At 38.7% G+C, this 23781-nt stretch overlaps 1 protein-coding gene across 1 annotated transcript in view; it reads left to right on the top strand.

Moving 5' to 3' along the window:
- DNAH11 (dynein axonemal heavy chain 11) overlaps positions 1-23781 on the top strand; it is a 275861-nt gene that overhangs the window by 160357 nt on the left and 91723 nt on the right. The window contains exons 55-57 of the mRNA XM_072964862.1: positions 11358-11519; positions 18213-18446; positions 21498-21644. Coding sequence (XP_072820963.1) covers positions 11358-11519; positions 18213-18446; positions 21498-21644 — 543 coding nt within the window. The remainder of the gene's footprint in view (positions 1-11357; positions 11520-18212; positions 18447-21497; positions 21645-23781) is intronic.

Genomic DNA, 23781 nt, shown 5'->3' with positions numbered 1-23781 from the left:
TTTCTCCTCCCTCACTGTGTCGGTAAATGTACAAAAGAATATTAAATAATTATGGTGACAGTGGAAATTTTGTCTTGATTTTTACATTGATGAGGGTGTTTCTGATGTTTCACTATTACATTTTACATTGGCTTTTGACTCAGGATGTATCTTGTCAAGAATGTATCTACAATTGCATTCCTTTGTAGCATCTCTTGAGATAGTTATATGGTTTTTCTCCTGGAACTTACTAGTGTCCATATAGTCCAGAAGTTTCACACTTTCCTATTGTTACATCCCTCAGTCCTTTCCTTCATGTGTTTCCTTTGATTCTCTGCTTCGGCAGTCCTTAGCAAACGTGAGATCCATTTTAAGTTTACCTCTGTTGTTGTCTAAGCCTTTTTATAGTCATATTTTTTAGTGTTTACCTTAGTACATGCTAGAATTTATTGTGGAGTTAGATATGCATCGTTTTCCCCTATTGTCACAGGATTACTAATTGAATAACGTATCTCTTCCCTGCTAAAATGAGTAGGAGAGTATTTTTGTGTTTTGTTTCTTTAATGCTAAGGTGTCTCCCTCAGATACTTCGGATCCTTCGTGGCTTTGTTACTTAGTTTGCTGTATCATGAGACATGTGGGTGGTCAGCACCTCACCCTGAGAGAGAAATGATACAGTAAAGAAATGGGTCACCTGTTAGCTAGAAAATGGCAGCTTTTTTCCTCTTCATCTGTATGTATTACTCTCAAATCCTCAGAGTTGTTCTTAAAGAATAATGGATTGCTCTATGTGAGCTTCACATATTGTGATATTCCCCAGCATGTGCTAGCAGCCCAGAATTCCTAATGAGCTGATATTTCCTTTGCACAGGTTTCAAGCTGGGTAACATGGGAAGCTTAATGTGTTACGAGGTTGGTGAGCACACCTGGCAGGTCAGGCTCAATGATGTGAAGTTGCCACCCCATTACCCATGCTCACCCCCCAAAGTCAGTTCCTATTTGGAATGCAGGGGCAGTGAGAACCTTCTGGCATGTGAAATGTGACCTCTGAATCCCACAGTGCAGTGCCCATTAATGGTGATCGGTGATCGGATGTGTGTCCTTGGATTGCTTGGAAATAGACCAGTGAATAAATGCCACATGTTTCCTCACCCTCCTCTCCTTTACATTTGTGGTTGTACATCTTTTCCTGCAGAATTCTCATTTCGCACCAGAAATGTAGTACTCTCATCTTACCTCCTGCTAACTTTAGTTAACCTGAAAACGTCATTCTTGCCTTCCTTCCTGGCCATCGGATGCCCCAGGGAAAAGAACCCTTGATGTCGGTAGCAGCCCTTGATTCTTCCCTAAGATTTTAGATATCTGTCTGTCTTGTTTTCTATCTGTGTGTCTATTTAGGGGTGTGTGTGTGTGTGTGTGTGTGTTGATTTTATTTGCTTCATAATGTTCTCCATTATAATATATACATTTACTATAAATACATATATTTATATTCATTTTTTATTTAATATAAGTATATATTTTAAAATACAGAATATTATAAAAAGTGCAATCCATTTCTGATAACATAAGAAATACATGTTCATTGTAGAGAATTTAAAAATACAGAAAAAGATAAAAACTGTGCTTAGTTATATGGTCTAGAGATAACTACTAGAAACACGTTGGTGTATTTTCCCCAGTTTTCTATGTGTATGTAAACACACAAAGTACATACTCGGAACTAAGATGTTCTTTTCACATCTTTCACTGTTTTCTTTGCCTTTTTGATTAGAAATTTCCCACAGAAAAAAAATACCAAATGATTCTAAGAATTTGGTGTATGGAGTCAACAATTTAACTCAAATGTACTCTATTTTAAATAACTCTATAAACCTTTATTCATTTATACTCTTTGCCCAGTTTGCTATTGGTTCCTTAGAATATTTTGTTGATTTATAGGAGCTCTTTATGTATCTGAGTGATATTCATATGTACATAATGTCCTTGTCTGTTTTAGATGTTGCCAGTTTTTCTCCAAGCTCACCATAATTCTGCTAACTTTACAATGACTTGTTTCACATTTATTATATATTAAGTATGTCTCATTTTTCTTCATGATTTATGTGTGTTAAGGCTTTTTAGGAAGAATTTCCATATTCCATGGCTATGAAAATATTATTCTGAATTGTCCTTAAATTAATTTACAATATTTTTTAATGTTTAGCCCTAGATTGCTTTGTGCAATATAAGGCAGCTTTTCTATTTTTTCTCCCCCTAAGTGTCCCAACACCGTTTTGTCATATTATCATTCCTTTCACCGATTTGAAATGCAACCTAAGTCATAGGTTAAATGCCTAAGAATGTGGGATTTTGTTTTGAACTTTCTAGTATGTTCTGTAAGTCTTTCCATCCGTGTGTGCATAAACACCACGTACTTTGTTTTTTGTAGCTTTATACTATATTCTGGAATCTAGTATAGCAGTATCTTTTCCTTTCCTACATTTATTGGAGGTACCTTTACTTTCCCAGATGAACTATGAAATCAGCCTAACATTAAAAACAAACAAAAATCCAGTGAGAACATATAGACCAATTTGTGAATGATGGATACGTTTATAATTTTGAATGTTTCCATTCATTTACTTACACTCTTTAGTTTAACTTACATACTTCCCTGATAGTATGAATTCTTAGTATCCTCTTTTTCCAAATGTCCTTTGATGTTCTTACCCTTTTTTATTCCATCTGAACTTTAGAATTACTTTGTGAAGCTCCACAAATGCTTTTGGGAATCATACGAATTGCCTAAAACTTGATAATGAATATGGGAAGAATTAACAGCTTCGTAATAATCAATCTCCTCCAGGAACGTGGCCCATCTCTTCATATTGTCAGAATGTCTTTATTGACCTTCAGTAAAGCAGCTGGCTGTCTTCATATATGTCTCACACGTATTTTATTAAGTTCTCTTCTTGCTTTATTATTTTTTTTTCTCTTGGCAAATTTTCTAACTGATCATTGTGGATATATAAGAAAGCCATTGGGTGGAGGGAGGGATGAATGAATAGATGTTTGTTTGTTTTGCCAGCCAGTTTGTTGACCACTCATTCATTCCAGTAGGTTTTGCATTTTGTTCTTTATGGTTTACTGGGTAGACACTTAGATCACCTTGGAGTTTTTACTTTTTTTTCTAGTAATTACCTTTTTATTCTGTGTCTTAAGCTAGCCATAATGTTCTAAACAGCATTTAAAACTTTTAAGTGATGATATCTTGGTCTTATCTTTTATTTGCATGGGAATGCCTTTAGCTTTCCATCATTAAGCATTGGATGAAATGCTGGCGTAAGATATTTTTAATATTTTTAGGAAGAGGTGTTATGTATCATAAGTGTTCTATAAATCCCTTTGTTTTATTTTCTTTCTTCATCTTGACCTATTCTATTATTATATGTTTCTATAATTTTTTTTTCCTTCAAGCCTTTTGACAGTGGGAAGCAAGTTTTTAGCCTTTTCTTCAGGTTCTTATATTAACTTCAGTGGGATCATCTTCCTTTAAATCTACTAAATGCTTTTTAATTTTTCTTGGTTTTATGGTATTTTTTCCTCAGGCCCCATTTAGGCTTTTATTTTTCTTTCTTCTTGGGTAGAAAAGAGCAATTCATATCCTGGGTTTGGCAACACATAGTGTGGGTGATTTGTTCATGGCTTGTAATGCAGCACGTCCAGGGAAGCTGACAGTCGCAGCCAAGATGCTGAGCAGCACTCATATCTAAGCATCAGATGAACAGAGTAGCACACAGCGTAAGACGAAAGACTTGGTACTCATACAGGTAACCTCCACGATGTATCTTTGATCTTGTATAAAAAGCTCAAATACTCATCTGCCCAGGAGAAAATCAGATGTCATGAAACCTTACCCTTGCACAGCTGCAAAGTCAAGTCTCTTCAGATCTACATCCAGTTGCTGGGCAGAGCGCCCTGCTTCCTTTCCCTCATGTGATGACCCTATCTAGGTGGGCTCTTTCATTGAGAGGTTCCGTCTTCTCTGCCCTCCTGCCCCTTGTGCTGACACTTGGCTTGATGGAGAACAGGAAACACTCTAATGGCTAGCTTGCATAGGGCTGGTGCCAGGCTCTGTCAGTCTCTGCCCTGCCAATGGTATTTTGCTTCCTAGGACCACATCTCTCTGAATACAGTGCCTTCATTCCTGCCCTCACAACTTCTGGTATTATTTCATGTGAGTAGGATGAAAAGAACTTCAGAGAGAGATGAAAGGTGCAACTTTGTATTCTGTATCTGTCCTGGAAATTCATAAAACTGCAAAACCGCAAAAAAAATTAGGATACATACATCAATATTATATTTTACCTAGAAAAAAATTGAAACTGCCATCTGCTTACTCATTTATCTATTCATCCAGCATTCAGAAAATATTTATTGGGTGCCTATGATATGCTGGGCCCTCAGAATATGACAGTGAGTGAACAAGAGATAGCACCTGCCCATCTGGAGCCCACCTGAGATTGGGAAAACAAGCGTCAACCCCAGCATTGCACAAACTACTGTGAAGTTACAACTATGTATGTGAGACAGAAGGGGTATATAAGATTACAGAAGATAGCATATTAAAGTGCTCATTGAGGGGAAGAAGATTAGGAAGTATCTCGGAGTAGAAGTCACGCCGTTATTTTATATTATGAAAGAAAATTTTAGCATCAGAAATGAAGGGCTTTATCCTAGAAGCCTAGACTCTCCTAGAATAAAGAACATCCCTTTACATGGAGTAAACTTTGCCTTTTGATGTTAACGTTTTTCACATTTTGCTTATATTTGGACCTGGGGTTGGCCAGCACGAATGGGGCTGGTTCTTATAACTGCACGTGTGTAGAGTTACTACATAGTGTCAGCAAAAATGCTGACAGCTCTACTAGCAGAGCAGCACAGATCATAAGCCAAAAGCTTTGCATGATACGATTCAAATATGGAGTCATTCAGTAGCTATTCAAGCATCTGTTTTTCTGTTAAAACAAAGAAAGAAACATTATTATATGAGGTTTTGGGGCTGCAGACTGGCCTGACAAGGAGTGTGTGGTCAGTGCCAGCCCTGCTGACAAGCAGGGCAACTGTGATGAGAATATATAGGAAGGAAATACAGTGGGGAGTATAACTCCTATTATTATTACTCCTCAGAGATGCACTTGCTCTTTGCTATCTATTGGGATTCCATGTAGTTTTTTTTTTAATTTAATGAATTGAAAAGTTTTCATTAAAATAAAACTCCTCAATGAAAAAAATTTTTACCTCTTGTAAAAATCTGACCCAACTGATATTTACAAGTAAAAGGCCATGGAATGATTTCATTGTGTGTTCCCTAAAAAGAAAAGAAATGTGAATATGCATGGAATGTGTGTATGTTGAAGATCCTGTTGGATCTCATAAAAATAATTGAAAGTAAAAGGTTATTAAGTGGGGAGATGATACAGGAAAATATAAAGATGATAAAGTGACAGTAAAACAATCAAGAAATAGAGGAATCATTTCTATGCTGAACCTCCATTCCTATGAGGAATCTCAAGAAGATTCAGATCTTCCCATTCTTGAAAAATACTGAGGCTTTTGAGGATAAGTTATGGGTAGAAGCTTCTGAAGTAAATGCGTAGGAGGGTTACCTCTATCTGAGAGTAAGCTATATCAACCGGAAAAAATACAGTGACAGTAGCAATTCAAATTTCCATTACAAGAGGAAATGGACTGAGTCGTGTTAGCGATATACAAATAAATACGTACTTACAATGGGATTGTATCTAGAAGAAATTGAAATGTATTACGAAATACAGTGAAAAGAGGGTTATTGCAAATGAGTCATAACACCTATGTAGGGGGGAGAAAAAGAATGGTATGGATTCTGAAAGCGAGTTCCTGACATCCAAATGTTAGAGCTGTAGAAAATACACAGACGGTGATTTCGGGGTTTGCTTTTTACTTGTGAAAATTTGCTTTTTGCAAAGAGCACAGCTGTCCAAGGCATTTTTAACTTTGTTTTCTTAGCTGACTTTTCTTTCCAGTCCACTACTGGGTGCTCATTTAAGACAGTTTAGTCTTTTGGAATTATCAGGAACTGTTCGGAGGCATATTTCAGTGATGTACAGTTTTTAGAGGCAGATGACACCTTTTTGGGGGATGGGAACTCTTCTCCCCCAATCTTCCAATTCAAGCTGCGCTTCAAAGAAGGAAGTCTCAGACTGAAGTCTGCTCCACACAGAGTTTATGTGTAGCACATAACTTAAAGCAAGTTCTAAAGTCTTAAAACCTGCTCTGTAAGCTTGTTGCAATCCCATCTCTGTCCTTTTGAGAACATAAAGTTTCTGAGTTTGAGTAGCCCTTGTTGGAAAGCTCCTTTGAGGCGGCTATAGCAAGCTTTTCATGGTAGGATTCAGCTGATCTTCTTATTAGGATCACATAAAAATAGAGAAACTCTCCATGAGCTGTTTAACACAGGACTAGTCAAAATCCAAGGTCAAAAGGGCCAAAGGGATAATTACTGGCATCCTTTGATATCTAGATTTCCCTGTTTTGTTCATAGAACAGTGGAAGTGCACGTACAATATTTGTTTTTCTAAGGTATCTTGAATACTGCTCAATTTATCACTAAAAAAATCATATCCAGTATTTACGATGCTAACTAACCAACCATTTATGTTGATGAGAGAAGTTACCTAAGAGTTGAGGTAGCTGATTTTGCATTGTGGGCATCCATTAGAGTTTGTGAAACGCTGGTTAAACATCTCTAGCCGCTGTGTAGTCTCTGTTAGTGTACTTCAGATATTAACTGGATAATGGCCCCTAAGGTGTAAAATAAGATGAGTATTCACATGCATATTATACTAGACTGAAGTATTTCAAAGGTATATAATACAGGACCAGATAACTTCCTTGGTGAATTCTACCAAATACCCTGATAGCATAGCCAGACGAAGACACCACAAAAAAAGAAAATTACAGGACAATATCATTGATACATAGATGCAGAATATCCTCAACACAGTATTAGCAAGCAAAATTTAACAGCACATTAAAAGTATATCTTATACCATGATCAGGTGGTATTTATTCCAGGAATGCAAGAATGGTTCAACATCCACAGATCAATCAATATGATACACCACATTAATAAAATGAAGGATAAAAAGTCATATCTCAGTTGATGTAGAAAAAGCATTTGACAAAGTACACACCCATTTATGATAGAGGCTCTCAACAAAGTAGATATAGAGGAAATGTACCTCATCATAATAAAGGTTATATATGATAAGCCCAAGGCTGACATCATACTCAAGGGGCAAAGCTATCAGCTTTTCCTCTAAGATCAAGATAAGAGTGTCTACTCTCACCACTCCTATTCAACATGGTACTAGAAGTCCCAGCCACACAATTAGGCAAGAAAAAGAAATAAAATTCATCCAAATCAGATCAGAAGAAGTAAAACTGTTTGCAGATGACAACTGTTAGAACTAACTGGTTCTGTAGTGTTGCTGGATACAAAATTAATACACAAAATGAACTATCAGCAATCTTTTAGAAATCTCATTTATAGTAATATCAAAAATAACAAAATACTTAGGAATCAGTTTAAGGAAGTGAAAGATATCTATACACTAGAAACTATTAGATGATGATAAAGGAAATTGAATAAAACACATAAATGGAAAGAGCCTTTGTTCATGGATTAAAGAATTAATATTCTTAAAATGTCCATACTACCCAAAATGATCTACAGATTTAATGGAATCCTACTAAAGGCATGAAAAATGCTGGCAAGGATGTGGAGAAAAGGGGGCTTTTGTACACTGTCAGAATGTAAACTGGTATAGACACTATGAAAAACAATGTGGCAGTTCCTCAAGAAATTAAAAGTAGTACTACCATATAATCTAGCAATCCTACTTGTGGTTTTATGTCCAGTTGAAACAAAACCACTATGTTGAAGAGATGTCTACACTCTCGTATTCATAGCAGCATTATTTGTGGTAGCCAAGGTATGGAAACAACCTAAGTGTCCATAAGTGGATGAAGGGAAAACGTGAGATATACACCCATGTATATAAACACAAACACAAACACAATGGAATATTGTTCAGCCTTAACAAAAGAAGAAAATCCTGTCATTTGTGACAACATGGATGAACCCTGAGGGTGTGAGTTAAGTGAAACAAACCAGACAGAGGAAGACAAATGTTATATGCTGTCACTTATACATGGAAGCTAAAAAATAAAATGTAGAACTCGTAGAAACAGACCAGAACAGTAGTTGGTAGGAGGTAGAGGAAATAGGAACAGATTGGTAGAAGTGTAGATAATTCCAGTTATAAGATAAATAAGGTCTGAGGCCCTAATATATAGCATGGTGACTCTGGTTGATAATGCTGTATTATATAATTGAAATTTGCTAAGACAGTAGAACTTAAATATTCTAACCAAAAAAAAAAAAAGGCAAATACAGGGGGTGATGTTTGTGTTAATTGGCTCAATGGGAGGAATCCTTTCACAATGTGTGTGTGTAAACCCATCATATTTGTACATGTTAAACATCTTATAATTTTATTCCTCAATTATATCTCAACAAAGCTGAAAAAGTAAATTATAGACAATATCACTCTTTTTTTTCCCCATTTTTCCAATCATTTATTTGTCTGTTTCTTCTAAATCCTTTGCTGTATTAATCTCTCATGAAATGAGGGAACTAGAATAGAATTGTAGGATGATTTTCCCCCACAGGAATGTTTTTTGAGGCAACAACCTGAGTTTACTCCAGGTTGTCTATAAAGTTGTGGAGACCGTTTTCTAAAAGAACAGGACAACAGACATTAGCGTGGGCTCTTAGAAAAATCTCACATAAGACTACTACCGAGGAAAGCCAGGTGGGGAGAAATTCTGTGCTAAGTTTCTAGCAAAGCTAGAAATTATTGAGCCAAGAATTGGGGTAGTAATTGAACTTCTCAGGTCTAGTGTAATACTATCCTTGCCTTTCTTAAGAAAATACTAATGAACAAGCCTATTTCTCTAATTTAGTTAGAGGATCTATTTTAACTGATAGAATTTAGGTTATTAATAAGTATCTAATTTATTTAAAATTCTCTAAATTTTCCATTTCACTCTGTATGTAGATAGAGATTTCAATTCTATGGGTATTCAAACAACTGCAAAAATGTTAAAAATGAAAATGTATTGTTTAGATATTCCCATAGAAAATTTAAGACTATTAGGTTATAGCTGTGGGTGTCAGAATCACCTGGAGGGCTTGTTGCAAGCACGGATTGCTAACCCCCATTCAGAGTTTCAGATTCCCTAGTTCTGGAGGGAGTCCAAGAATTTGCATTTCTAACCAGCTCTTAACCAATCTTTTGAGAACCACTGGTCTCTTGCCATCCACCCTCCATGTGAAATTTAGATGACCATGTGAGCATCTTTATTTAAGCCACAATAAATAACACAGGGAAAATATCTTCAAGTATAAAGCCTTGGAAAGAGAAAATAAGTATTTAAATGCGTGCTCTATATTATCTTTCAATAAATGATTAAGGTTAATCATTACATTAACTCAGAAATTTTTTTTCCCCTGAGGTTAATCTCATATGGTTCAGATACTTTGTTTTCTGATACATTCTTAAGACCTGATAGAATATTAAATATAGAAATATATTAAATGTAGAAGTGATGGAAATATTTAGGACCTCTCATAAACAGTGCTTTTTCCTCTCTGTTTTTGCTACAACTATGTATAAATGGATTTTCTAAAATTGTCATATATGAGAGATAAATTGGGTGTGGAAAACCAACTTGTAGGACAGAAAGAAATATTCAAGCATGGGAAGAAAAGAAGGCTGGCAGGAGAAACCTAAGAACTGAGATTTAAGTGAGAATGATGCATTGTCACTGAGGCTCGTTCACTTAACACGTGCAATATTAGAGCAATTCTTCAGTTTGTAACTAGACTTGAATGTAATGAGCAAATGATCAGTCAGCTTATGCATGGTTAAAAATCACTGGATCTTCGGATTTGTCTGGTTGAAGAGCCACATTATATAAAGTTAACATCATAAAAAGACCTGTTAAATGAGAATATACGGTTTCACATATTTTTATGATGTAAAATTTTAAAATACTATAGGGGAAAAATCATACCCTTGAAAAATGATTTTGTTAGTTGTCCGATCTCCGAGCATGAGAAACTTCCCCGAGAGAACTGCAGAGCTTTGTTTTATATCAAGTCCAGGCAGTGTCTAGAAGAAAGGAGACCAAGGCACATCCTTAGACCTTCCCCCAGCTGGCATTACTGCCCCCAGTGCCCTCAAGTCCTCAGCGTCCTGGGAAAGAAGGTAGAGACAAAAGTCACGCTCCTTCAGTGAGTGCCTCTTGGTGCTAATATTTGACTGCACATCTCCTCTGACAAACCCAGAAAGGACACCCAGACCCACCTGAGCCCGGGGTCCTGCTTCTGTCACTGAGCTTCTGGGACACATGTGGCTGCCGAACTCAGGCCCTCCTGACAGAAAGCAGCCCTGTGTCCCTAAAGAGAATATGGAAACTTTCAGATTTAGATTAACTTCTTTTTTCTGGTGTACAGCATAATGTTTCAGTCATATATATATGCATATATTCATTTTCATGTTCTTTTTCATTACAGGTTACTACAAGATACTTAGTATAGTTCCCTGTGCTATACAGGAGAAACTTGTGGTCCATTTTATATATAGGAGTTAGTATTTGCAAATCTTGAACTCCCAATTTATCCCTTCCCACCCGTTTAGATTAACTTTTAAATCCTTAAATCAAACTTTGGAAACGTAAATTTCTCATCAGGATCATGTATAGTTTGAATTTTTTCCTCCTTTAAAAATGTGAAATGTGAACTCAAGTGGGTGTATTTTATTTTAAATGGGAACAAAGTAAACATTCAATATGCTGAAACATTGTTTTTAAATTACCTTACCCAATTTTTCTTTTTTTTTTCTTTTTTTGAGCCTGATGATTTACAGAATAGGAGATGAGATAAAGTATTGGTATTACCATAGTGAAATTTTTTTTATTTTTTATTGTTATAATGTGATGTGCCTAATAGAAAAGAAGGAATTTCCCAGTATTCATGGTGATCCTCAAAAATGTTTAAAAGGAGAGGGACTTGAAGGAAGGCATACAGCAGTGTTTCTGTGTGTTGAACGGGGCAGGTTTATACTTTGATTAGCACGGGGGTAACGTTGCTTTCCACTCTGTGGTACTTTAGGCCAGTTTAATGTCATGGTTGGCTGCATGTCTTTCTTTCATTGTCTAGGATTGCGGTGTGATTCTTTGCTCACTCATCACCCTCCTGGTTCTGCCCTGCCCCCATGTCTCCACAGATCGTTTTGTGTTTCTCTCCGGTTGGTCACAGACTGAGAGCCAGAGCTTGCAAGTTCCCAGCCCTGGTTAACTGCACGGCTGTTGACTGGTTTCATGCGTGGCCGCGGGAGGCTCTGGTCACAGTCAGCAGGAGGTTCATTGATGAGGCCAAGGGAATCGAGGTACGCCGGGTCAGCTCTGAGTCTCCCTGCTTCTCTCTCACATGCACACACGCGCTCTCTCACTCTGATCAAAGTCCTCCCTAAATAGACTAACACTAGCACCTCAGAGGAAGTCTACCGGGAATATTTTATCCTTTCAAATCTGGAAAACCATCCAATATGACCAATAATGATCCCAGTTATTAACACAGGTTTCTTCAGCTCTGCTGAATTCACTGCATTACTGAAATTATTCAGGGCATTATTTTGTCGTCTAATAATTGCAAGAAGGGTTCAGAATGCCAGTTTTCTAGAGGAAGAGAGCCGGTATGTATCATTTGGTAGCAAAATTCTGTTTTATGCAGTTCATTTTATCAGGCTGGTTTGGTAAAGAAAGGGACCAGTGCACTTTAAGTTCATTTTTGCACTGGGAGGAAACCAGAGCTGTAGCATGGTTTAATTTTGTGTCCAGTTCAGTATTTAAGTCCCTTGCCTTTGCTGCTCCGGTGCCAGCTTTCACCTGTCAAAGTAGGTGCCACTTTGAAAGCCCGCTACTACTGAAGGAGCTCTGATATGCCAGTGACCATTGACATCTGCTGGATGAAGGAGGACTTGCATCATTTTAGGTCCAGAGGGCTCCTGGCAGGTGGTGAGCTCTATTTGGTGGTATCATGGTGCCTCCTATAGGACGCTGAGTGCCTAATAGGAACTGAAAAGCACTTTACCTTTTCTGTCCAGCTGAATTATGCCTGGAAACAAATTAGCCAGATGATTTCATTTCAGTGCAGTGTGCTTAACTTGCCCACCTTCCTAATTTGTTGCTCAGGAGCAGTAATTATAATTCAGAGTGCAACATGTCCATGTTCTTCTAAAATGGTGTGGTGCCTTTTCAGTAGAGGTCAAAAACAGCTTGTAAATGTTTTCAGTGAGCACTAATTTGATCACTTTCTTAGGTTTAATTTCTACCATTAAGACTGAGAGTTATCAGCATAATTTAGGCACGTCTTAATTATTGACCTCATCGGCTGAGTGTAAGGTCCTTATACACAGTGACTCCCCTTTAGCCACAGAGAAAGGATTCATTAAAGGCAAGCGGTTTTGTGTGTGTTGACATATAATTTTCAGTCAGTACACACTCAGCATCCAAGGATGTGGGCTGACTGTGTCTGAGTAAATGTTTGTGCTATCTTTCTGTTACTTGGTTTTGAACTAAAATGGCAGCTACCAGAGTGACCAAAAATACTTTTTGACACCCAAGTATCACTGAGTATTTGTCTGAAGACTTTGTGTCCACATGTACTCCTTGCAGGAGATTTAGAAATGGGAGATGGAAAGACAGGGTGTTTGGAAGAAGAGGCTACCCTCCAGGTGTCCCTGGGAATGGGATTGCAAATGATCATAGGGAGGAGGTCTCACTGAGAAGTATATGGGTCCCAGTTTGGAAAATTTAAGAAAAAAGGCGGGAGAAACGGGTGTTAAAAGATCAGTAGTACTAATAGGTTTTCCAAGTTAAAGATGGATAATTGTGATAGTTGGAAGCAGGGCTTGATGAAACAGGAAATTAATGAATGGAAATGAAAAGACAAGCTCTGTGAGGAGTGTGATTGGCTTTGGAAGGACTAGGGGAAGAAAAAACATTTGATTGAGATGGAGGCGCCCATCCTTTTCTGGCATGTTGGCCAACTGACGGGAGAAAATTTTCTGTCCTTTTGCTGGGACACAACTTCAGAATGGTTACACAAGCTCAGTGCCATCAGCTTACGCAGTAAAATTGCTTCTTCCACATGCTGCCCCCCTCCAGTCCAGAGCTTGTTGCAGGCTTTGGCAACATATGAATGGCATATTTGACTACCATCTTCCAAACCAACTATAAAAAATGTCCACTTAAGGAGGAAAGTTCCTGTTCTGCTGCCTGTAATGCGTTGATCGCCCACGGTGATCGGGTGCTCCTGAGGAAACACGACTGTCATCCAGATTTGGGTGCCATGGCTATCAGTATGTTAAAGACTGATTTGGTGATTGGTGTCTAGGTTTCTTTTAAAATGTAAGGCAAAGCATGAAACATAGCAAACAATATTTTATTAGTGATAGGTGTGTTAGCTGTTTTTCTATGAATGATTTTTAGTGCAATTCTTTCTTTGAAATGTGAGGTTTATTCAATGTGAATTTAAAAAGTAGAAAGGTAACCTTGTGCAATAGAAATTCTCTGAGTTTGTGATAAAGACCCTCTTTCTGAGGAATACTGAAGACATTTTAAAAGATCAAGACAAAAACAAATGCAACCAAATTTCTGTTGAATCTACTGAATCTCATACTGGCTTAAGCCTACATTTACATCGATGATAAAAGGCCCAGGAGGTGGTTAATATACTGCCCATTCTTCAGCCCTCTTTCTCCTTCACATGTACACAGGCACATACTGTCCACCGTACATTTTTTTGCTCTGTGAGTGTTAATTAAATTTAGAATAGAATTGCAAAAAAAAAAAGCAGTAGAATGCTATTTTCTGGCATTTTTGTAGTGATGAAAACTTTAGGAATCTCTTCTACCTCAAAAGTAGGGTCCAATTTTACAGCAGCCCAGGAACTTGGACGTGCTGTTAAGCGGAATGCTTAACTAAATCAGATGGAAGCAACATTACCTCCTAGGTAAGCTTGGTGGTTCCTCTAGTGCCGGCCTCCCCAGAACCATCTCCTGCCTTGTCTGCTTTGCTCTAAGACGGGTAGCTGCTTTGTTTTCATGTTCTGTCAGTAAACCATTGAATATCTTTCAAGGATTGGAAACTCATCTGGAAGATGGCTAGCTTATGCTGGACTAAAACTTACCTTTGACCCGTCTTGGTCTCTACATTTAAAGACAAAAATAAAAAATAAAAACCATGAGCAAAATAACAATATAATACCTTTACCAAAGTAACAAGTGAAAAAAAAAAAAAACCAGCATGTAATTTAGAAGTTCATTTGGCTCTGCGTTTAACGCTTGTGGCTGCCCGGTGGTGGTGGTGGTGGTGGTGGTGGTGGTGGTGATCCTCCTGGGACTACTATCACCAAGAGCAGAGTAACGCGTGCCCTGCTTTTGCATTGTTTACTGCCTCTCATCACCAACCTTCTCAGCAGGGACCGCTGGTTTCCCTGCTGCACAGGTGAGGGGATGAAGGTCATAGCACAAGATCATTCAGAGGACAAGGGGCCTGTCAGCACCTTCTTGCCTGAGCCTGTATTCTTAAATCCTGCTCAGAACTATTGCGCAAATGTTTGAGTCTTCTAAAGGAAGAAGAAAAGGAAAGGAAGAAAAGAAACCAAAAATGTAGTAAGGAAATTCTCCCCTTTGATTTTGTGGGCAAAAGGAACTTCAGGGAATGCAACTTTACAGAACTGGAAATCTCACCCAGGTCCTAGGATTCAAGCCCCGCAGCTCTGGCTGCCTCCACAGTCTTTTCCTGGGAGCCCATCAGCACACGAGGAGCTTAGGAGAGGTGCGCCGATGTAATACCGCTCATTTTATGCATTATTACGTTTTCATTATTTAATAAACCAATCTTAAAACCACCATACCTTATTAATATAGTCTCTATTTTTACCAGCCCTCAAAGGAGCTAAAAATACAAATAATAGATTTGGAATTATTAAAAATTAATGTAGGTATTAAATATGTGCAATTATTATTATATATTAATTATACTTCTGTAAAGCTGTAAAAACTTAACAGAAATAATTTCTGAGAAAAACTTTGAAGATGAACAGTAGGTGTATGACACTGTATGTTACAAAATTATCCTAAGTTAAACTGAAGGAAAACTTCTTCCCCCATCTGCTCCCTTTGACCCCTCCCACACCCCTCCCTTGAATACAAGACTTTTGAAAGATTAAATTTTAAAGTCCAGGCGTAGAGTTGTCTTTATTGGCCTTGGGAAGGTGTAAAATCCTCTGTGACACCTCCAGTATTTGATTTTGTTTTGGCCTCCAGACATTGGTTTTCATTCAAATTTTGCTGTCATTTTCAACCATGGGGACGTGCTGGGCATTTGCTTTAAGAGTCAGATGGCCGGGGCAGTTGGTGTGGCAGCAGCTGAGAACCGTCACACCTCATAGGAGAGATTTGTTTGTGTTTTTGTGTTTACAGTGAGCTAACCAAGAGAGTAGAAATTAAACACTTTTTCTTTTTTTGTTGTTTTTTTTTGTATATATGCATATATATTTTTATTGACATATAGTCAGTTTACAAGGTGTCAATTTCTGGTGTACAGCTTAATGTTTAGTCATACATGAATATACATATATTCATATTCATATTCTTTTTCATTTTAAGTTACTACAAGATACTGAATATAGTTCTCTGTGCTATACAGTATGAACGTGTTGTTTATTTTATATATATATATTAGTATCTGCAAATCTCAAACTCCCAGTTTATCCCTTCCCACCCCCTTTCCTCTCTGGTAACCATAAGTTTGTTTTCTATGTCTTCTGTTTTGTAAATAAGTTCATTTGTCTTTGTTTTAGATTCCATGTAGAAGTGATATCATATGGCATTTTTCTTAATGTAAGGAAAAAGCAGTTTCATCTTTGCATGTGATTATTCATTGGCTACAGCAACATTCTCCAAAGCCTCTTTGTGGAGAAACCTGGGATTTATAACCATTGGATAGTGGCACTTGGCTTATTTTTAGTTTTGCCTTCACCCTGATTGGCTGTGAAATGACTACAAATGGGATCAACCGGTTTTCATTAAGGGACCCAATATAGCAGGAACGATGTTCTTCACTCCTGTCTCTGAAAGCAAAAAACAGCATTGCACTGCCGTGGCTGCAGCCGCCCCAACACCAGCAGCCATCTCCTCCCACCCCCCAAAAGAAAACTGGAGATAAGTGAATGGCAGAATAAATAATTTATGCTAATGAAATTACTGCAATTAGTAGTTCTACAATGACCCTTTTAAAAGCCACAGCTGTTAATGTCAGGAAGTGCTGTCACTACTGACCTTATCATAAGAGAAAGTGACAAATTGAGAATGCAGGGAAGACCAGTCATCAAAGAGGTCTGTTCTGGAACGATTAGAGTTTTCTGAAAAACAGTGTGAATTACAACCAGCTGCTCCCTGGCTCTGCAAGTCTCCCATGCTGTGCCATTTTGTTAAGCCCGGATAACAATAGTTATTTTGCCCCATTGAGACAAGTTGTCTGGGGCCACTTCCAGCTCTACCGGAAACCACTTCTTCCATCGAGGATTTACAAATGAAACTGTTGTTAAAGAGAGCCTTTCAGGGCAGCCGAGGAGCCTCCTCATAAGGATCATAGTTGGGCAGAGGCCAGGTTTTTTTTTCTTTCCTGTAAGGAGGTTGTGTTTGGCTGGGGACATATCTGTCTATATTGGAGAAAGATATGTGCTTGATTTTAGTCACGTTAAAACAAGACGGGACAGAAGTGAATTTCTGCCCATGTTTATACTGCAGTCAGCTTCTTTTAAAAATAAAACCCCCAGGGGGCTGTGATTTATGTGGTGTTACATAACTTCCTTGCAAATTTATATTCTGAATCCACTGTTTGGTCATATACATATGTCCGGGACCTAGTAGAAAGAATAGTCAGGATTTGTATCTTCCGGTATTTAAATTTTGCTTTAAGTGCATTATTTTGGTTACTGGCGTGATGGATTTTTAATATGCAAAACAATCCAGGATGTACATGTTTTAAACCCACTCAGGCGTTTATCAGGAGGCTGCAAAGCGGTGTGTTTAGACGTTGTTTAGGAGCAGTTGTTCTTCCTCAGCAAGAACCAGCCTTTCTCTCCTCGCACCCCTGGTTGTGATATTAATGGTGCAGGTTTGAAACGTTTAACTGCATCACCAGCCACTTGGGTGCAATTTTCCCAAAGATGTCTGAGCGTTATTGACAACCCTTTGGTAAATTATGTGTGACTTTCCTAAGAGTTGGTGTAGCTCATTTAATTCATATTAATTGATTTTTAGGCTTCCCTTGATTAATTGAACCTGGTTCATCTTGTACAGAATGCAATAAATAATCATTAAAATGAGGGAGATGTGACTCCACAAATTAAAAAGTTAACTACTTCAGAAGTCATAGAGGACAAAACGGAAAGAATGTCTGCTGGGGAGTTCTCCAGTGAATCTTCAAAGGAGAGTTGCTCGTTTTTTGTTGGTTTGTTTGTTTTCCAAATTAGAGTAGAAATAATCATATTTTTCTCCCAGAAACAGTGACTCATATGCCTTGCCATCCAGTTTGTTTTCACATGATTCTTATAAAACCATGTATGGCTCAGCTTCAGCTTTTATTGTTTCCATGACTGCAGGGTTGTTGGTTTTCTTTGGCTAAAGTTTAACTTGAAAGCAATGCCAAAAATACTTCTCTGAGTACCGTGTCTCATTTTCTCCATTTTCTCTTGCACACACTTGATAAAAATCAAGTTGTGAAAAGCAGGGCTTGTGTTGCATGTTGGCTTTTTTGACTTTTGGGTTTGGTATGTGGAGCACATATAAATCCTTTGCCCTACTTGGCAAGAAGAGATTACTTAGCCAGATGCTTTCTTGTCATTTTTCTCATCCTGTAGAGACCTCTTCAAGACTAAATAAGTTTTCCTAGATCTACTGTAACTTGTTCTGGCTTTTAGAAAATAAACACCATATAATTTTGATGATTTTTCTTCTTTTTTGTAAATTGCATTTTTTTTACATGAATTGCAATGTCTGTGTTTGCAGCCCCTGAACAAAGATGCTGTTAGCCTTTTTATGGCCCACGTTCACACTAGTGTCAGTGAAATGAGTGCCAGGTATTACCAGAACGAGAGAAGATACAACTATACCACCCCAAAGAGTTTTCTAGAACAAGTGTCGTTGTTTAAAAGCCTGTTGAAGAAGAAACAAAAAGAGGTCTCCCAGAAGAAAGAGCACTTGGTGAACGGCATCCAGAAGCTAAAAACCACAGCCTCTCAGGTACGACCAGGGTGTTTTATGATTTAGTGAAATCTCTGCTCTTCAAATTAAAAAATGTATTTACTCTTGAAGCAGCATTTCAACCCATTTATGTAAGATGCCTGGTGCTAAAATGGACAGTTTAATGACCCAAGGAACACACTGTTTGTTCCTGCTTTCCTAAGCTCAGTCGCAGCTGGTTTGGAGAGCGCCCTCCTCTCACTGGCCTGACTCGGTGCAGTGCAGTGTGGAGATGGTGAGCGGAGCAGGCACAGCTGATTCCCGTCTCCTCTCCGATTGCTTTGGTGCTCTGGGCTTATCAAGAATTCTGTTACCAGAGGATGGAAGTAGGATCCCTTTTGGTCTCAGATTCTCAACCCCCAGTGATGGCATCGTTTCCTGGCTGATGATGTGATCGGAGTGGTTGTGATTAGAGTCCCTAAGTATAGCAGTTTTCTCTGACCTTGGTGTCTGATCTGCTCCTTTCAGCCACTGTCTCTCTTGGATGGAAGTATCCAGTGTTGCCTTCATCCTCAACCACTGGTCCTCCACTACCTTGAAGGACAGCACCTCTGACCTCCCAGAGTACATCAGGAGAGGGTTAGCATAGGATGTTAATTGCGAGTGGGTCTGTACGCATAGCATCTGATTTTATTGTTAAAAACCAAACATGTTGGTGAAGTAGGTGTTGCTACTGTAATTTTATAGGAGGCTTCAAGATTTTAAGGCCACAGAGACTATGAGGTTGGAGTTTAACCCAGATCTATGCAAAGTCCATGTGTTGCCCATAGTTCCAAGCTGCCTCTCTGTGACTGGCCAAAGAAATCAGCATGAGAGGAGATGGAGACTTTGGAGAATGGCCCAGCCTCTCTCTGGGCCCACCAGGCTCTAGAGCTAAAGGGGAAAAAACATTCTCACCAGTGGTCACCTCAAGGCCAGAAACTCCAGTGGGCTTCTTCAGAGTACCATTATCAGGTTGTCCTCCCATATGCTTTTCAAGAGATTAGGCCAGCTTACCCACCAAGAGTGCTGGGTGGTCCATCCGTGCCTAGACTGGAAATAAGCCAGAACCTGGTTGGGAGAGTGTATATTGGCACCTTTCACCCTGAAGGACTCTCTCGCCATGTCCTTCAAGCATTCTCAAGGCCAAAGCATCACTTGCCTCTTGGCCCCTTTGTTCATATCTAAGGAACGGCTCTTTGGTGAAACACTGTCATCTGTGCTGAGCAGTGAGTAGATGGACCACGTTTGGGAACCAGAGTGAGGAGGCTTCCAGGACAGTTTCCAGGACTGAGTGATGTAAAAACCAGTTGCTGGAAGACCCCCAAAGAATCTCTTACGTTTTTGCCTTCTTTCTCTTTCATTTGTCTTCCCTCTCCCTGTTTCTCTGATTCCATCTCACGTGAATCAAGATCCTTTTCCCTAGTAAAGAAGGACTCTCCTAGGAGTCCTTTTGAGCTAAAAGTGAAGGAGATCTGTGTCCCAGAGCTTTTATGTCCCTTGGAATGATGTCACAAACTGAGCCTGTTGACTTTGCACCGGGAAATGATAGTGTTGGCTAAACTGAACTGTCAGTACTGATGGGTCCTCTGCCACACTTAAAGGGTTTTCTTCTCGAATAACAGAGAAAAAGCATGGGGGAGGGGGTGTCATCCTGATTCATCCCAGTGGTGGCAGCTCTCAGCCATAGGAGAGAGAGTCTGTGGTTTCCAAACAGTCATCTCAGTGGTGTGTTGATGAGTTGAGGGGGTGGGGGAGAGGAGGAAAGGAAGGGACAGGAGATTCACGGTGTCTGCCAGGTTCAGGGCTGTTGGGCATCTCCTTATTCCCCCTTGGCTAGAAACAGCAGGCAGAAATTATGAGAAGAAGATATCTGTAGTCTTGATGGAAGGACTACTGATTTCTTTTCGTTAGCTATTTGTGCATGTTATGCTCTTAATAATTAGTAGAAGAGAGACTGTAATATTGAACAGCACCTTAAGAGTTTTTTAAATTAATTTATTGTGAAGAGGAAGTATAGTTTCCTGTGTGGACACTGGGAGAACCTTAAAGTTTAAGATCATGTTGTATGTGTGGAGCAAAAAGTCTTCATGTTGGAGCGTGTGCCCCTGAAGCAGTCCCACTGCTAGCCAGGCCATTTGAAATATGTCTAAACCTTAATGCTGTTCATGCAGTGCAGCAAAGCCAAACCCCTTTTATAGCCACGGATCCCCACTGCAGATTTAGCCTAGGTCATAACAGAGAGCCCCAGTGACTTCTCTTCATGGCTGAGGCCTCGTACCCAGGGCTTGAGTTGCTCTGGACGTTTCAGGCCTAACGGCTTTCTTAGAAACTGAAATGTCAGGGCTTTCCTCTAGTCTCATGGGTGGTGCTTTTGATTATGGCCTAACATGGGACTAGTTTCATCTGGCTAAAAAGAAGAGAGAAACAAACGTCACTGTGCAGTGCTACCCCGAATTCGCAGAGAGGTTAAACAGTCAGCCTTAGCTGAAACGATAGTAGCACAGGTAGCAGGCCCAGTAGTGGTCGTGCCTTTTAGGTGGAATGTAAATAAACCACGTTGAGGTGGCGGTTACAAGGGTCCTTGGATATAGGAGTGGAGTGTTGTTCCACAAGATGATGCCACTGGAGTGTTTTCAGCAAGTGAGTCAAAATAAATGGTTATGATTGTTCTTTGTTTTTATGATTGGGGGAAAAAAAAGCAGTAATATTTATACCACACAGAACCAAAAAGGAGGGGGGCGTGAGCAACAGGTGCTTGGGTGGGGACTGCTGTTGGTGCTTCCCTGACTGCCCAGAGTTGAGAAGATAAACGTCTAGTTGATACTGACATCCATTAATGACGTGTTCCCCACAACCATTGGAAAGCATTATTCTGTCTCTTCCTGTATGGAGAAAAGGGGGGTGGGGGCTGCATTTTTGCACATGGAATGAAAGTCAAATCAGGGTGGAAACAAATGCAAGATAGAAACTGTTAAGCATCCCTGAATTCTTTAAAAAAGAAAAATAAGCTATATCTGATGTTCATTGTTACTGACACGAGTTACTTTAACATCATGACTCTTCCTTTAGGTGGAAGATCTGAAAGGGAGGCTCGCCTCTCAGGAAGCCGAGTTACAGCTAAGAAATCACGATGCTAAAGCTCTGATCACAAAGATCAGGCTTCAGACGGAGAAAGTGAGCCGGGAAAAGGCTATCGCAGACGCCGAGGAGCAAAAGGTCAGGCTAATTCCACTGCTTAGAGCGCTGAGCTATATTTAGCACAAAATAAACCTTGGTAGGTGAACAATTTTGAACAACTTCCTCTCCAGGGAGCATAAAATCTAAAGAATTATTATAGTTACACATGTAACAGCATTTCACACCATGATTACCACTTGACCTTTCTTTACATTATGCATTTTCCCAACCTTTCAGCTCTTTGAATGATATGAAAGAACAATAAATACTGAGCTCATTCAGGCATATAATGGCTGTGGATCTTGAACATCAGGCCTATTTGTAATACAGTAAAGGTCATGGAGTCACCTCGGAGGTTTCTAAAGGTTTTCCGTTTTTAGGCAAATTGAACAACTCAATTGTTAACAAAGCCCATTCCGTTACTTTGCAAGATGGTTTTCAGTTTTTGCATTTTAATAATGCAACTTGAGTTTCTTATTATATTCTAAGCTAAATTTGTTCTTTTTGATTCACTGGAGGCCCTGGCTTTCTGTATTAGGTTTCATTGTTGGAAACGGTTACTTTCAGAATTATATTGATTCTGCTTTCTTTATACTTGGGTTTCCAGCAATTCTGAAATAAATGTAACTCATTTTGTCTTTTTACCAAAACTTCAGCCACAGGGGGAAGGTATTTTATTTTTGTGTATTTCCCTGTCCCAAAAGAACTATCATAGTATACAGAATGATTACTAAATATTTATTTAAAAAATTGAATGAATCTATATGTACAAGGTAAGTTCTCTTATTTTAGACAAAAAAACTATAATCCGTGCTTAGTTAATAAAAAATTAAAAATTATGAGGCCTCTGATAGCTAGTGGCTCAGGAGCCATTATGCTATTACCCTTGCATTTATGATACCAGAAGATATTTGAGTTTTTCCAGTGGTGCTGTCATTCATTCATAGGCAATTGAGTTGTTTTTCTTTTTTCTAATGTGTATTAAGCATGTTTGCCATTAGTTTGCCCAACTAAAGACTTGAAAAATATATTGAAGAATCAAAGTAGTAAATAAATAATTTTTTTTCAAAACTTATTTTTGAAGCTGAATGATAAGGCACATTTGGTCCATAGGCATATAATTCCTAATTCTGGTTATGTTTCCATTGCGTTTCAGATAAGTGGAGGATATTCTTAAAAGTATATTTTTATATTAAGTAATTAGTTATCATACATGATGTGATTATCATAAGCTAATTCCACCCAGGGGATATTTTTCAGGCATTACACACATAAGTGGTGTTCTAATAATTACTATCTCATAACCCATCTCTACAGATCTTAAAATATAACAAGTCCTCTGGAGGTATTTTCACATTTTTGCACGTGAATTCCTAAGGCAAAAATTATCCTCGCAAAGGGGGTAAAATATTTTAGCAAATTAGAACTCACCTGACAGGTGGTTTCATAAAATTCTTCAAACATGAAAGACACATGCTATTTTTTATATCTAATCCATACCAAGAAATGAAGATAATACTAACAAATACTTTCATTCTGTCCTGAGTCTTAATTTGGTTATAAATACCAATGTTGACTGGCACCTATTTTTTGCCCAGCACTTTTCTAGGCTGTTGAGGATGTGTGATCCACAGAGTCTGCATGTGGCTTACATTGTAACCGAGAAGACTGACAGGAGACGGGTGACACGTAGATAGACGAGATATTCTGTGTCAGTGATAAGGACTGTGACGAAAGTCAAATAGATTCGATCGTGGAAGGGACTGTTTTAAATTGGTGGTCATGGAAGGAAGGTCTGTTTGTAATTCAACCATGTAGAGTCAAGAATGAATCAACACCCAGTATGTGCTGTGGGCTCAAGTTTGTTGTATGTTCAGCGATGTGCTAGATTCTGTGTGGTTCTTCAAGAGGGGTGTATATGGACTCTGTGATTCTAGGGAATTGGGGTCTTCAAGATTTAATACATAAGAAGTAATTCAAAAGTAATCAAAAAGGACATGGCCGTGTTTAATACAACTAAACGAACATTGGGGTTTAGAGACTGCCTTGCTGTGCATCTTGACAACCCATGTAGAGAAGCCAGTTGAAATTGTTGCTTCAAATTTATAAAATCATTGAGGGCCATTCAGACCACTGCACTGCCAGCAGTGACTGCAAGGAACATGAGCACCATGAA

The sequence above is a fragment of the Vicugna pacos genome, chromosome 7, assembly GCF_048564905.1.
Source record: "Vicugna pacos chromosome 7, VicPac4, whole genome shotgun sequence".
Taxonomy (NCBI): domain Eukaryota; kingdom Metazoa; phylum Chordata; class Mammalia; order Artiodactyla; family Camelidae; genus Vicugna; species Vicugna pacos.
Note: the sequence above shows the minus strand (reverse complement) of the source record. Positions and strands in the feature narration are given on the sequence as shown.